The following is a 16230-nucleotide window of genomic DNA, read 5'->3' on the forward strand; positions in this document are numbered from 1 at the left end:
ATCTCGAACTGCGGACCTTGTGGTGCATAGTCCAGTGCTTATCATATGGAGCCACTGTGTTCCCTAGCTTTAAGAATATTTAGGATGTAATTTATTTGAATTAAACTTAAAAAAATGTGTAGTAATTTAAAATCTTTGAGGACAGGATCCGTGTCTCTTTTGTCCTTTTACTTTGTTGTTGTTGTTATGTGCCGTGGAGTCGGTTCCAACCCATAGTGACCCTGTACAGGGTTTCCGAGGCTGTAAAACTTTACAGGAGCAGAAAGCCTCATCTTTCTCCCGCAGAACAGCTGGTAGTTTCGAACTGCTGACCTTGTGTCACAACCCGATTCATAATCACTTCGCTACCAGAGCTCCTCACTTTGCACTTAGTAAATGCTTAATAAATATTTGCTGAATTGAAAGAACTTAATAAAGTAATGTAAATCATTGATATGGGTATGGAATTATGCTTTTAAAAATCACAATTTTATTATTACTCAATTTTAAATCTATGTAAGAATGCAGTTCTGGTATTGCTCTTCAAACAAAGACTAGTGAGACTGAAAAAGGTTTGGGGTTGACAACGAAATGATCATGTGACCAAGTAGCTTTGGAAGGAAACATACTCTGCTTAGTGAAGATAAAAACAACTCAAATAAACTGATAGATGACTAGATTTATGATGCATGTGGTTAGGGATTATATATATCAAATTCTGGCATACAGGAACTAAGGGGATAGTACCAAAGTCTTAAGAGAGTCTGTCTGAAGTAAATGTTAGGAATTCCTTCTTTAAGTAACAGGTAACCAGGGTACATGCACAGGGTCTCACACTTACAAGGGTCTATGTTGTTTAATGGTCTGCTTTTGAGGTCCTGAAATTCTGAATAATTTTGAACAAAGTTACTTCAAAACGATAAACTCTACATTTTCATTTTGTATGGGGCCTGGGAAACCACCCGTAGGAGGTTCTGAGGTTCTGCAATAACACGGAGAGGGCATTAACTAAGAGTGAAGTTAGCAGTATCAGTAGGAGAAAAAGGTGCTTGGGCACATTCATGAATTCTTCAATGGAGTTTATTTTTTAAAAGCTAAAGATACTTTCTATTTTCTCAAATCTTTGAGAATGATGTAATAAGAGGCAATAACCAACAGAGGGCCTGACAGAGAATCAAATTTTCTTTCTTACCTAAGTGGCTACTCTTGTAAATCTTAGTAGACAATGAATTACAGTGGAAAAATTGGACAATTATTTGTCAAAAGAAGAAAACACCGAAGTATTGATTAAGGAACAAATAATTTTGAATGAAATGTAACAATTTTCTCCCTGGTCTTCAGCATTTAGAATAAGTAAGTTTGTCTTGTGATTTGCATTCTCTCTTATGTTTCCCTAGCAGCTTCTTGGTTTTGACAACTTGGACAATCTCACTCCTTCCCCGTTTTGATGTAAAACAAAATTTCTGACTAGAAAAATATTTCAAAGGGAGACACCCAAACATTGAAGCTGACTGTGGCAGACTGGCCCTGGGCAGAGTCATTTCAGCTCTGTGCATGTCAGAAAAAGTTATTTAGAAAAAGGAAGACTGGTAATTCATTCTTGGATACTTAAAGAGTAGATTAACAAAAGTTCCTAAAGTGTATTTGCTAAATTTATTTGCTCCATGTACTGAATCTGATAAAAAAAACAAAAACTTTTCTTTCAACGGAGTCATTGGATTTAAAAATGACAATAGTTTCACTAATCTGAAAAGTTTCAGATTAGGCAGACATCAACTCTGGGGTAAAATGAAACAGGAACGCAAGGATAAGCACTGGATTGCTAACTGCAAAGTCAGTGGTTCAAACTCACCAGCTGCTCTTTGGAAAACCTATACAGGGTCCCTGAGTTGGAACTGACTTGACACCACTTTACTACACCAACAACAATCTATCCATAGTTACAATCCGGGGATTTGTCTAGTGGCCATCTCCCTGTACACAAGGCTTTCTAAGCCAAGCCCTGCTGTGATGCTGTAGGATCAGCACTGGACTGCAAACCTCAAGGTTGGCAGTTCAAACCCACCAGTTGCTCTCAGAAACCCCACACAGATTGCTTTGAGTTGGAACTGACTCTACAGCACACAACAAAAACAACAACAGGTTCTCTAAAAATGTCAAGTTTAAAAAGTGGGAAGTTAGCAGAGGAAACACAATGGTAGCGGAAGACACTGGGGAGTGCAATAGTTAGAGTGAATGAATAGAGATAAGTACTGTTAGGACTTGGTACATGGAGGGGATTGCAATCATTGAACGAAGCTGAGTATATGATTTGCTGAATGTAAAACCGATGATCTACTCTGTAAACTTTCACTCAATTCATAATAAAAAGTTAAAAAAAAAAAAAAAAAAAGTCAAGGCTGCCTTTCCCCAGGGAGGACAAAGTTGTAGAGAGGTGTCTGTGGAAGAGGTAGCCAACTTTTCTGTTTAGGACATGTAGTCCAGCTCCATTTTTTATTAACTTCCAGGCGGAAGTTCTGAAAGTATTTGTACTGTCGCGGAGCTGCTGAAATCAGCAGCAGCATCTGAGTCTTGTGAGAAATGCAAATCATCAGGTCTCAGCCTAAGACCTCCTGAAACAGAAACTCTGGAGCAAGGCTCAGCAATGCTTTCTAAGTGATTCTGATAGGAAAGTTAGAGAACACTGCCTGAGGGCAACTCAACATGAGGCTTTTGGCACTTCCTAAATAGGTGGATCTTCTGTGGTTTCAATCTCCAAACCAGTGGTCAAATACAAGAGCAGTAAAGTACAGAGGCTGGTTTAAAGCATCATAAACACTGAATAAGGTTCGCTTTAAAGCAAATTAAAAAAAGCAAACTGAACATAACAACAAATCTTTTGAATATTAACTTATAAACAGATTTTCATTAGGAGTGCGCCAATAAGTGATCATTTTTATCTTGTATGACTTTCTAATGCGGAAGGGTTGCCATCTTATTTTTAACACAGAAACAATGCATTGATTTAAAATTAGGATTAAAAAACACATTACATGAAAGGAATCAATGGGAAACAACAAACATGCATTAGGTAACCACCAACTGCTTTGAAATAGATACACCACTCACGTATTCCATTATGTAAATGAATTCAAAGGTATTTCACGACTGCTCAGCTGGAAGGGACATAATGATTTATAATTCAAATAACTGAGCACTGAAATCAAATTGAGCTAATATATATTTCTAAATATGCAAACCTGAAATAATTGTTAAAAAATATAAATCAGTGCAACAATGTTGAGCTCATCCATATCCTTTGGTTAAAATGTTACGGCTTTTAAACTTTTATTTAACAAGTTTTCTGAAAATATGATTTTTTTATTAACTTCAGAAGAAGCACTCAAAAGAAATAGACAGCTTGTAAAATAAAAGGTTATAATTTTAGGATTAAAGAATACTTTATAAATATAATATGAAAAGAATCTTAAAAACAGATAAATAAATTAGACATTATGCAAAGAATACTAAAAAAGAATATGTATCAAATTGATTTTATATTAAGTTTCACTTTCAACCTAAAGAATAGGGTAAATCTAAAGAATAGATAAGGGACTATAGAATAACATAGGCTTCTTTCCATATAATGTGCTCTCAAAGTAATTTATTGTGAAAAGGCCAGACTTTGCAATACTAGGAAGTACTTATAAACCACTTCATATGTTAGAAATAAAGAGTATTTCAGCATTATTATTAAAAAAAAAAAAAAATACAGGTTGAGGTTTTTTTGTTTTTTTTTTTAATAAGGAAAATACATATCTTTAAAAGCCAAAATGACCACTGGAATTGGGTTGTACATCACTTTCCAGTAAAAAGGAAAAACAGCCTGGACAGGTGTAATTTATCATTTTTCTGATTTAATATCAAAGAAATATATTAAAATAATAAAAAGAATCCTGAAATCCTCAAAATTTGTAGTGATAAATAGCCCTCCCTGTCTTTATTGCATTATACCTACTAACAGAAATATTGCATGGTGGATTTTGCCAGACAAGGACGATTATTTTCCAATAAAAAGTTGCATATTAAATTCCAGCACAAAAGTGGGTGTCTAATACTTTGGAAATCTTTTATGGTTTGCCAAGGAACACAATTTTAAACTTAACTAATACAAACATATTCCTGGAGTGAACCTATATTAAAGGTTTCTATCCAACCCTACCCATTTTTAGAATGTTGTTCTTATATTAAGAGATCAGCTAATCTTAGAGGCTAAGTAAACCAACACTTATTTTTTGCAACTCTTACCCGCTTGGTTGCTGATATATAAACGACCATGTGCATACTACTATCTCATTGCTAGAAACACAATAGTATGAACTATAGTCTAGCAAGAAAAGATAACTTCTGATTTTAGATTTTCAAAAACCTGTTATAAAGAGAAAAATCTAAGCATTTATTTGTAAAGGGAAATCTTACTACAGAGTAAATATGTTGATTTGGGAGGGTCAATAGTTACAGAAGTGGTCAAAAAAAACCTTGCAATTTCTTCCTATCACTCCTTTGAGCCTCTCAGCTAATGAAAATAATGTTCTTTTCAATGGAAGAATACTGAAAATATATTTACTCTCAGAACTCAGTTTTCATAAGTTGGTATTGCTATGACATTTTTACCTTCTTAAAATTAGTTACACATGTTGTTATAGAACAAGAACTTCTTAACAACTATGAAAAACCATGGACTGAATACATTTGGTTGTATACTTTCTTATGTAATCATTTATTAACCTGGGTCAGTATAAGCATGATTTACTAGTTAGGAATCTAAATAGCCATATAAAATCAATTGTGACTTAATAAGTGCTTCATAGCATGCAGCCGACGTAGAATTTTCAAAAGAATGCATTTTTACAGAGAAGGCTAAATGAAAGTTATTTATACATTTTAAAACAAACAAAAACATGCACAGTTTATAAACAAGGAAAATACCTGATCAATAGAATGCACTTGTTAAGTTGCTTATATATAATATCAACTATAAGTAAAAAGGATATCCAACAGAAAGGTCATTTAGGAACTGAAGAGTCCTTGAAATTACAGGCTCACATCTTCCCCAGTATTTAAGGTTTGTAACACTAAACACGAACAACGAAAAGAAAAAGGTTTTATTCATAAGATAGTTTCTTGTGTAGAGAAAATCATGGAAATTATACAGACAAGTACACTCGTGAAAGTTACATGACCAAAATCACAAATATCTCACAAACTGAAAAGCAGTTTCAAATACCATGAAACATGTTCTATTCTATTCTCTTATAGCACATTCAAAATTATATACAAGCCATCTGCAATGAACATTATTATCCAAATGGTGTATAACTCCATAGATTTTGTTTTGTAAATTAAAAAGCTGCCTAAGTGTTTCACAGAAGAAAGAGTTTCAAAGGAGTTACCAAGAGAGTCAAACGTAGGTTCAGTTACTGTTAAGAAATGAGCTAACCAACTCCAAACTCACTTCTTAGGGAGTGACTGTGAGACGCAGCTATGATAATAACTGCTTCTCTAGCTTTGCTCTCTGCAGGAAGACAGTGCTGTCTATCTGCAAAAGTGGAGTGCCACTGGGAAGGCATGCACACTACTGAGCCTACATGTACAAAGTCATGTCTATGAGTACCAACTAGTTAATTCTCCTAACATTATACGGGTGCTTGAAGGATAGTCTTCCATGAATGTCTCTGCTACACAGGAGCTTTTGTTAAAACCAATGAATGCCCTGTCTTAAGGCAATGAGACCTTTCTCAATGATCCCAATTTACAGTAAGATCTTCAGTTGGTCTTAAAAAAATAAGCTAAGAAAAGCTGAGTAATAAACCTAAAAAGTCAGGTGTTAATAAACTTTTAAAAACCATGTTTTGATGTTGTATGGCTACCCTGACAAATAAGAATGTTGTCTGGGGGGTACTGGAACTTTTAAAAAGTGAAACTAACTTTCAGTTGAGAACTATGCTAATATTCCAAGAATTAAAGCAAAATTCATTATCTGTGAATAGATTTAAACAAGTAAAGTTAATTGTAATGGACTCAACAGCAATTAACAATAACAACAAGAACAGAAACAAAGGAACCTATTAGATTCAAAGTAACAACAAAACAAAATCAAAGAATCAAAGCATATGCTCACATTTTCGTCATGAATGTTTCTAGAACGTGGTTGTCATCTGTTATTCCTAGGACTTCTGACATACGGGCATATACCTGCACGAAAACACTGCCTTGTTAAAAGCGTTAATATTGACATATATTTTCAAAAGACTATTCAAACTGAACAAATATAAGATTTAATCATTGTTGCATCCATGCTGAAGTAGAGAGTAGGTAAGGATAGCAAATGAAGGACTTAAGTTTTTTGTTTGTTTGTAATTTATAAATTTACTAACACTTCAGGAAGTACCTCTATTCTGAAATAAACACACACACACACACACATTCTTACTTCCATCATACCATACATATAATGACTTACTTTTTTCTCAAAATGGTAAATCATTCCTTTTCTCAAAGATGGGGACCAAACATGCAACAAAAGACTGGAAAGTGAAGTGTCTCAACAAACAGCTCTAGCCTTATAAAATCTCCATTTGGCCCAGACTTTAGTGAAACATCCACTAGTTCAGGATCATGTAATTCAGATATGAACATAAGGATTTAAAAAAATCAAAGGAGGATAAGAAATTGATAGGAATTCTTCCCAAACATCCCCTAATTAAAGTTCCTCAAATACAGAAGTAGCTCTTACTTCTCAAACTGAAACAGAAATCTCTAGCTTAGGAATTCTCTGCTGAAAATACTAGGGTCTGGGAATTCACTGAGCTTTCAGTTAGGGAATGTTGGTTGCTGAGTTTGGGGTACTACATTTCTGTCCCAACCCCCAGCCATAATGAGCTTATAAACACATATTTCTCTCCAAGTGGGGGAATGCCAATGGAATGCCCTCCTAGTAGCCTGGCAAAGCTGCAAGGTGGGGTGACACCTCTGTACTCTCTGATACTTGGTGGGGTTCCAGGCTCTCCTGGCCAGACACCAGCTGTATGGGTGACTTCTCTTCTGTGACGCAATCCCTGTGACTGTGTTCACTTTCTTTCTCCTGATCTGCCCTTTTGCTTGCTCAGCTTCCTCTCCCTCTAGTTTTTGTATTGTAAACGCCAACGTGATGTATTATCCTAGTTCATGAAGGTAAGATAAAATTCACAGTAGAGTACCACAAATCACCCAGAATCTTAGGGTTATACAGGGGGAGGAAAGCTGTTCATTGCAGAAATCTATGTCTGGGCTTCAAACACCATTTGACCCAGAAACTTGTGTTCCAGAGCTTCAAGTGCCCTGTGTCCAGAAGGCTCCCGAGGCTGTTAGAGTGAAGTGAAAGGAGGAAGAGAAGAAGAAGTTGGGGGTGAGAAGGAGATGAGAGGAGAGAAGTGACAGAAGTGTAGAGAGGAGAGACAGAGAGAGACGAGAAAAGGAAGACTGAGATTCAAATTCTTGTTGTCTCTTCTGCTAACTTCTGAGTCCTATGAAAAAGCATTTCAATAATTGTACCTGTGACTTTGCTCATAAGGCTGAGGATCATCTCTAACAGACTGAAGTTGTCACTGTGCTTTGGGGGAAGAGGAAGCTAGGGAGAGAGCCTAAGGAAGTTGGTAAACATCAATCCTCCGTGATGAGAAACCACTGCTTATTGCTACTGCCATTGAGTCAGTTCTGACTCATAGCAACCCTGTATACGGTTTCCAAGGAGCAGCTGGAGAGCTCGAACTACTGACCTTGCAGTTCAAACCAACCATGTGACCCAACACATTAACCCACAGCACCACACCAGGATTCCCTTCAAGCACCTGTTGTTGTTATGTGCCATCGAGTCGTTTCCGACCCGTAGCGACCCTGTATAGCGTTTCCGAGCTCAAAAGAAGAATGGTACGTCGTTTCTATGATCTCACTATGATCTAAACCTTGCTTGTAAAAGGGAATGAACTGGGCCCCTACGAAAAGATGGGCCCAAGATGCTTATAAACAGCAGTTCCATCAGTTGCATTCCACACTGAAATGTTGACAGGTCACTGAAGTGTCTCACGTGACTTCAAACCTCTATGTGTTCATGTGCTGTTCATTTTGTCAGCACCAGTCTTTTCCCTTCTTTCCCTGTTTACCATTCAAATGTCACACTTCCTCTGAAACCTTCTTTGACTTCCCAGGCTGAATGAATGATACTCTCCCTTATGTTTCCATAGCATTTGGCCCAATCCTCTATCACTGTGCTTTTCACACTGTAAGTGTTTGCGTGTCCATCTCCCCTACTACACTGGGACTCCTTGAGGGCTGCTGTACCATGCCTTACTCTTTGTGTTCCAGCACCTAGCACAACATTTGCCAAGTAAATAATATATGTGTGTTTAATGTGTAACAGCAAGAGTCATGATCTGGATCCGCCGGGACTATATTATAATGTGACTATTACACAGACTATGAAAAATGAAGATCTTTCTTATTAAGCATATATTGGATTCCATGGACAAAAGACACAAGATCATAAATTAGAACAGAAAAAGAAGCGAGACTAGCTTGCCTTGTTATTTTTAACCTCTGAATAGCTAGATGGTAGTTGATTATAGCAATTGTCTTTAAGCTTTTATTTTAGTAGCACCCTTTTCAAATGAAATCTTTCAAATAATGTCTGATCTCTAAAACAGGATAACAATTGGGACCTGACACCTTCCTGTCTGTCTTGCTGTCCCAAGGCCACTGGCTGTGCCCTGAAGTATGACTAGAATTATAAAGACACTTTCCTGTAGAAAGATGAGAGCATGGGTGGATCGGTTTAAACTGGCCCTAGTATAACTCAAAGCACTAATTCTCTTGATAATCCATATAGATAAACAAAATGAAAAATAATTCCATGTTTTCAATATACTGGTTTGTGGGAAAGGACATAATGAGATTATCCCAACTAGCCTATTTTCTTTTCATTGTATTACATCTTATTTCTCTTTCCCTCCAGGTTAACTCTCTTATTTTGAACAACATGATGACCACACTGTATTTTTGTAAAATCAAATTTTACATTTTCAATCCTATTTATAAATCCTAGTTTTGGTGGCAAAGCTTGGAATTTACCTAATTTTGATTTTAACCATGCTATAGTGGACAAGAAAAACAATTAAAATTTTATTAAAATGTGATTTTTAACAGTTAAAACATTTAGCAAATGTACCCTTTGAAATAAGTGGTTTGTACAGGGAAAAACTTCCCTGATATATGTTCCTAGTGTTCAAAAGAGACGACAGCTAGGCAGGCAAGTCTGTTGTGCTCTGCTGTCAAAACAGTGTCTCAAAGCAGCAGATTTGACCCAATAAGATACTAGGAGAAACAGTCAACATTGACACATGGCAGTGCTTTAATCCACAATTATCCTTGTAACTTGCACCATTCCTTTTATCATCCATTAGCTTTGATTCCCATTATCCCATCTAGAACTGTGTCAACGCTTTTGTCCTTGGGGATTTCTCTCCACTACCAGGATCTGACAGTCAAGCTTGAGTACTAAACAGGATCATTACCTCTTAAATCCACTTATCTGATCTACTGAATAGTAAATTGAAAAGCTCATTAAGAGCAACAATCTGATTTGTTTTCAAGTGTGACAGGGTCATTTAAAATCAATGAGTGATTACAGCATTTCTTCTAAAAGACTGTCTCACATTTTCCAAGGCATCTTATCATCCAAAGAGCATGCAGATAATATGACAATGTCTCCCAACATTTGGAATTTAACTATATCACACAGAGGAAAGATCTTCATCAAATAACTTGGGGGTGAGGCTATCGCTACAAAACTGTGTATTATAAAGCAAGCTTATATAAATTTTCGCAGAAAAAAAGTTTTTTGTTGCATAATGTTTAGAGGTTTTCAACATATTCCCAAACTTTCCTCGCTGAACAACAAGAAAACCTTTTATGACAGCAAGAAAAAACCCACATACCACAAAATTCATTTTAAGAAAACCTGCATCAGCATACTTCATTTCATTGTGTGCCACTTGATTGTGCTTTGCGGATATTATGATTTCGTTTTGCTTGTCTTTTGTTGCAAATTGAAAGTTTGTGGTGTCCCTGCCTTAAGTAAGGCTATCGGTGCCACTGTTTCACCTGCATGCGCTCATTTTGTGTCTCTGTGTCACATTTTCACCGTATTTTAAACTTTTTCATAATGCAACTGCATACTTAATAGACTATGGTATAGTGTAAACATAGCTTTTACATACACTGGGAAATAAAAAAATACATGTGAGTTGCTTTCCTGTGGTATCTGGAACTGAGCTCACAATTATCTCTAAGGTATGACTATAGGAGTTAGCATAGGAGTGCAAGAAGAGGGCGAGGAAGAGAAAAACAACCCTCATATTTAGTACAATTAGCCCTGGACTGTGAACCACAAGGTCAGCAGTTCAAGTTCACCAGCCGCTCCTTAGAAACCCTATACAGGGTTGCTAAGAGTGGGCGTTGAATTGACAACACTTAGCAACAACAATTTATAGATTCCTAACTTAATTTCAGAATCAACTAAGATAATCTTATCATAATGAAAACTTTTAAGCAAACCTTAGAAATAAAAGATGAAACTCACTGTGTTGTCACCTTTCAGAGAATCATGAGCAATATAATGTAGCTGATTAGACAGTAATGTCTTTTGTTTGGTTTCACAGAGCCAGAGATGCACATGTTGTAACCCAATGTTTGCTCGCCTGTGCCTTCCGTCTTTTTAAATGAGCCTTTTTATTTTTCATCAGACTACAAGCTTCGTAAGGGCAATGAGGATGCTTTGTCTTGTATTTCCCCATGTCTAATGCTCAAGGTTTCTTAAATGAACACAAAGAATGCTATTTTTAAATTTACAATTTTGGACAATTTCATTTTAGTCATAATTTTCAACAAAATGAAAACAATTTAAAAAGTGCTTTTTTTTTTTTTAAACAGAAAAAATTTTTTTCTAGTAAAAATCATATATCCATAATCCTATTCTCTAGGCGTGAACACTAACAAAATTTTATTATTAAAAAAATCTGGTTTTAATGCTTAAATAAATATTCTGGAAGGGCTCTCCTTGATCCAGTAAATGGAGCTCTCTTTTTCTTTTGAATCCCCACTGTAGCCACCCAGTTATAATAGAATATGATCTTGTTGCAGTATTAATTTTCTATGCAAATATATCCCCTTCCTCCAGTTTGAGCATGTGTCCCCTGAGGGCAGGGAAAATATCTATTTGTTTGCATCTCTAGTAGTGCTTAGAATACTGTCTTGATAAACATGGCAAAGTAGAAAAAGCATAGGCTTTGATCTCAAAGACACCTGGATTTGAATTCTGTATCTGCCATTAACTAGCTGTTGCCTGTCAGTAAAATGAGAATAATAATTGTACCTACTTTAATAGGCTTTATTGTTGTTGTTAAGTGCTGTCGAGTCAGTTCTGACTCACTGCCACCCTGTATAGGGTTTCCAAGGACCGACTGGTAAGCTTGAACGGCCAACCTTATGATTCAAACTGACTTTGCAGTCCAGTGCATTAACCCTCAGCGCCACAACAGGACTCCTTAATAGGTTTTGTTGTTAGGTGCCATCAAATCGGTACCGACTCATAGTAACCTAGGTTTCAGGGACGACTAAATAAAAACATCTAACAGAGTCTGTCACTTAGTGGTGGTGGTGGTGGTGATGTGCCATTAAGTCAGTTCCGACTCACAGGCTATGAGTCTTTGGGAGAGTAGAAACCCTCATCCTTCACCCAAGGAGCAGCTAGTCAATTTGAACTGCTGTTCTTTTGGTTAGCAGCTCACTGTCTACTACACTATCTTGGCACTTAGTAATTACTAAATAATATGCTGCTTCCCTTCCCACCTCCTTTCATGACCCCTTCTTCATTCATAGTAGGTGCTGAATGTGAGTTAATGCCTTCTCAGAGAAGATCTGTCACATAAAAAAATAACAGAAAGGTAAGAATGTACTTACTGTGAAGATTTCCACATGACACAGTGAAGGTTAAAAACAAATAAACAACCTTAAATTTTATATTAATAACTGAGATCTCTAAATATGTGAGGGTCTTTAAAAGTTCAAGGAAAAATCTGATTATCTTTTAATTCCATTTTTTCATGAACTTTTGGACGCCCCCTTATAAATAACTGAATTTCTACATAGACCTGTATATTCAGTCAATTAACACAGTCTAGTCCCAATCAGAGATTGTATTTGTTAAAGTTGTAAAGCAACTGCTTCAAAAGTACATAACATAACAACAATATTTTCTGCTTCTAAATTGTCATCTTTTTCATTTACCATGGAGTTGATTCCAATTCATGGAAACCTCATGTGCTGCAAAGCACAACTGCATTCCATAGGATTTTTAAGCCTGTGATCTTTCTGAAGCAGATCTCCAGGTCTTTCTTCTGAGGTTATCACTGGGTAGATTTGAACCACCAACCTTCCAGTCAGTATTCAAGTATTTAACTGCTTGTGCCACACAGCGACTCTGTATGTCTTGTTGTTGTTAAGTGCTGTCAAATCGATTCTGACCCATAGCGACCCTGTATAGGGTTTACAAGGAGCAGCTGGTAAGCTTGAACCACTGACCTTGTAGTTCAAACGACTTTGCAGTCTGACGCATTAGCCCACAGAGAAAAATCATCCATTTAAACCAGTCTGCCATTTCTCCAATTAAATAAAGAAATCAGTAACTAACCCCACCCCACTGTCATCGAGTTGGGTTCGACTCATACTGACCCTACGAAAGGTTTCTGAGGTTGTAAATCTTTACTAGGGCAGAAAGCCTCATCTTTATCCCATGGAGCAGCTGGTGGGTTTGAGCTGCCGACCTTGCAGTTAGTCAGTCCGGTGCTTATTCTAAGATCCACCAGGGTTCCTCATTGGTCAGAAATGTACAATATCATTACATAATTTAGAAGGCATAATTCTAAAAAAAAACAACTGTTTTCATGTGTCCTTTCTTATCCTTGCAAATTTATTGTACAGGTTCTTATAAACTTCAGAAAAGAGCACTTGAGTATATACATAATGCTTCAAATGACCCTACATCTTCAGTTAATCCAATGAGAGATACTGTGTGCATCTGCAGGTAGCTTAAATGATTTTATATGTAGTTAACAAAAAAGGGAAACCAGAAAAGGGAATGAACACACAAGCACGATTTTGACTTGTAAGATTAATTTAATAAAGAATAAAAGTATGTGCTATGATAGTCTTTAAAAATTGCTTTCTTTTCCTAATCCTTGGGCTTGAGTATCTACAGCTTTGTCGCTAACATTCTGGTTATAACTCTGAAGAAACTAATTATGTCAATCCTTAAATTTGAAGTAGATTACAGAACTGGGAAACCCAGAATATTAGTTCCTAAAGGTTGTATGGATATATAATGACAGTCACAGAAATTCAATAACAGCCCTCTATGAAATGTACTCAAAAGCACCACATGAAACAAATTAAAAAGAACAATGAATCTCTCATTCTGTGCAAATAAGAAAATAGGAAAAAACACTGGTTCTATAGGTTTTCATAACAGTTGTTATAATGAATTAAGAGTTTGGATAATGAATCTTCAGAAAATTACAGTAAGCTAATACCCTAAGGCCTCTTATAAATGTTTAAGACGTTATAACTTCTCAAACAGCTTTAGCCCATTGTAAGCAAGCTCAATACAGAAAATTAGCAGAGCTGTAGAAAGCAACAACAAAGTATCTTTTCCTGAAACTATTCTAAAAAAAAATGCACATCCAGTAATACAAAATTGATACCACAACATTGAAAAAGAAAGCAACTGTGAATTTTAAAGTGCTGCTTCAATCTACTGAAACGACTTATCAATCAAGGGTTTTAATTGGCTGTAATTTAGTAAAACAAACCTGTCACTACAAAGGATCCAATATATAGAAAGCATTAATTCTCCTTATCAAGCAAATTTAGGAAATGAGTGTCAACTCCTTTACTGTGAGTCTGAGGCCAATTTTCGTATTTTTGTCTTAGGCTTCAAGTGTCCTGGAGGTTAATATAGTGTGTTTCCTATAAGAGACCCCCATCTATGTGGAAGGTGCTGGTAGGAGAGAGAGCAGAAGGAGGGATGTAAGAAGGAACTAATAGAGCATCTAATGACTTGGATCTAAACCATATGGAAGTAAAAACACTGAGCTCTTTCATTAAAGTTCAGAGCAGAATAAAACATGACCATCACAGTGAACTTATCCCTACATCAAACAATCAATACTATAAACATTACTGATGCATATTAAACACACAAATTTATTGACACCGAATAGAGTCTTATGAACCTTGCTTTGGCTAATTTTTTTCATATCACTTAAAATATCACTAAATACAGGTCAGAAATTAGGTCTGAAAAATCTTTTGCCAGAATTTAATTTTAAAACCCTACTTTCTGTTGGAAACCAAGTGGTACAAGGTTACGAGTCAGCTCTTACTCAGTGGAGTATAGAGTGGCATCTGATCAAGGAAAGTTGGTTATAGAAGTGTAAAATAAACGTGCATGTTAAGTATTTACTTCCATTAGAATTTCGGGCCCCACCATCTGTGGTAGCCATCTTGCTAAGGGGACATGCACCTAAGAAATCCTTTCATAGGCATTCCCAGTCTGCTTGAATAAGCTATTGTATAAGAAAACTTGGAGCGATCACTTTGGCCTCACATTGCCTTCGCTCCACATCCTGTGGCACAAACATGAACTCAGCAGGCTGGGGTACAGGGCTGCCTGCTGCCTTGTGATAATCCCCTCTCCCAGTAGGGGCCTCCACTGATGCATGGCTAAGAACATGTTTCCTCTTTTGCTTGCACAGCAGTGGGGTGTCCATTCCTAACTTGGGCCCAAATCCAGACTGCTAAGGAAGGTGGAAAAGTTAGATGACTCCAGATGCTGCTAGAGATATTTTTGGATTCGTTTCTAAATTATTATTTATTAGAAAGAGGAGTACAAGTCCAGTGTGAAAATCAGCAGGATTGGTAATTTTGGAGAGATTCTTTTCCTTCTACCCCCAACCAGATCTAAGGTCTAACTACCACCTGTTCAACAGAAGCTGGCTGTTTGCCTCATTTTCCTTCAGGGAGCCACTGACTAAGGATCTCCACCAGCATGAACCTAATGCCTCCCGACAGGCCTCCACTAGCCAAGAGGGACGAGGGTCGAATGCACCAGTTATTGGTCACAGGATACACAGCCCATAGAAAGACTCCTGGGGTGCAACCAGCTGAAAGCCAACCCGAGAAGATGGCGAGTATACATTGTCCTGACACAGCTTTGCTCCTGCTGGCTGCCAACTTACTCCATGGCTAGGGCCAAGCTTCTGTTCAACTAGTCTTATGTGGCTAAAGGCATGGCAAGTCCTGGGTAAATCACTATCTTATCTCTCCAAGTCCATATAATAAGAAAGGAAGATGGCATAAGACTACTGGAAGACTTGACTCATTTTTGATAGACGGTTTTAAAGACCATGGTTTGAAGGGGCATTTCAGACATCTAAAGAACAAATCCTAATTCTCTGTAACAGCAATTTATAAAAATGACATGATTATATTTTAGAGCAAATTCGTTGATGCTGGATGAAGTTTGTGAGAAGGTGATGGTGGAGGTGGGGACTGGGAAATTCCCAAAGAGTCTTGTTTAATCTTCTATACCTCTGAAAAGAGCTCTGGTAGCGTAGTGGTTATGAATTGGGCTGCTAACCTCAAGGTCGGCAGTTGGAAACTACCAGCTGTTCCGCGGGAGAAAGATGAGGCTTTCTGTTCCTGTAAAGATTTGCAGCCTCAGAAACCCTGTGCAGGGTTACTATGAGTCGGAACCGACTCCATGGTACTTAACAACAACAACAACTTCTGAAATGTGAAACAAGGGATACAGAGCTCTAAACACTGTTCCTTAATAGATGCTATCCCTAGGTGGCATCATTGATGGACTCGGGGGTGGCAGCGGTGGTGAGGTTGGCCCAGGATCATTGTTTCGTTCTGCTGTGCATGGGGTTGCTATGAGTCGGTTCCGACTCGATGGCACCTGACAACAACATTCAGTGTAGCCAAATCAAATGTTCTCTTTTCAGGTATGAATAACGGACTTGGACCTGGTCACTCAGAAATGGTACAGTCAACAAATCCAGGCTGCTTTCTCACCCTATACAATCACACTGATCAATCAGTCTTTACAGTTAATAC

General features: G+C 37.1%; 1 protein-coding gene across 1 annotated transcript in view; it reads right to left on the bottom strand.

Moving 5' to 3' along the window:
• RANBP17 (RAN binding protein 17) overlaps positions 1-16230 on the bottom strand; it is a 520934-nt gene that overhangs the window by 146370 nt on the left and 358334 nt on the right. The window contains exons 16-17 of the mRNA XM_006864848.1: positions 6140-6213; positions 5013-5093 (exon numbers count right to left, since the gene is read on the bottom strand). Coding sequence (XP_006864910.1) covers positions 5013-5093; positions 6140-6213 — 155 coding nt within the window. The remainder of the gene's footprint in view (positions 1-5012; positions 5094-6139; positions 6214-16230) is intronic.

The sequence above is a fragment of the Chrysochloris asiatica genome, unplaced genomic scaffold (assembly GCF_000296735.1).
Source record: "Chrysochloris asiatica unplaced genomic scaffold, ChrAsi1.0 scaffold00071, whole genome shotgun sequence".
In the NCBI taxonomy this organism is placed as follows: domain Eukaryota; kingdom Metazoa; phylum Chordata; class Mammalia; order Afrosoricida; family Chrysochloridae; genus Chrysochloris; species Chrysochloris asiatica.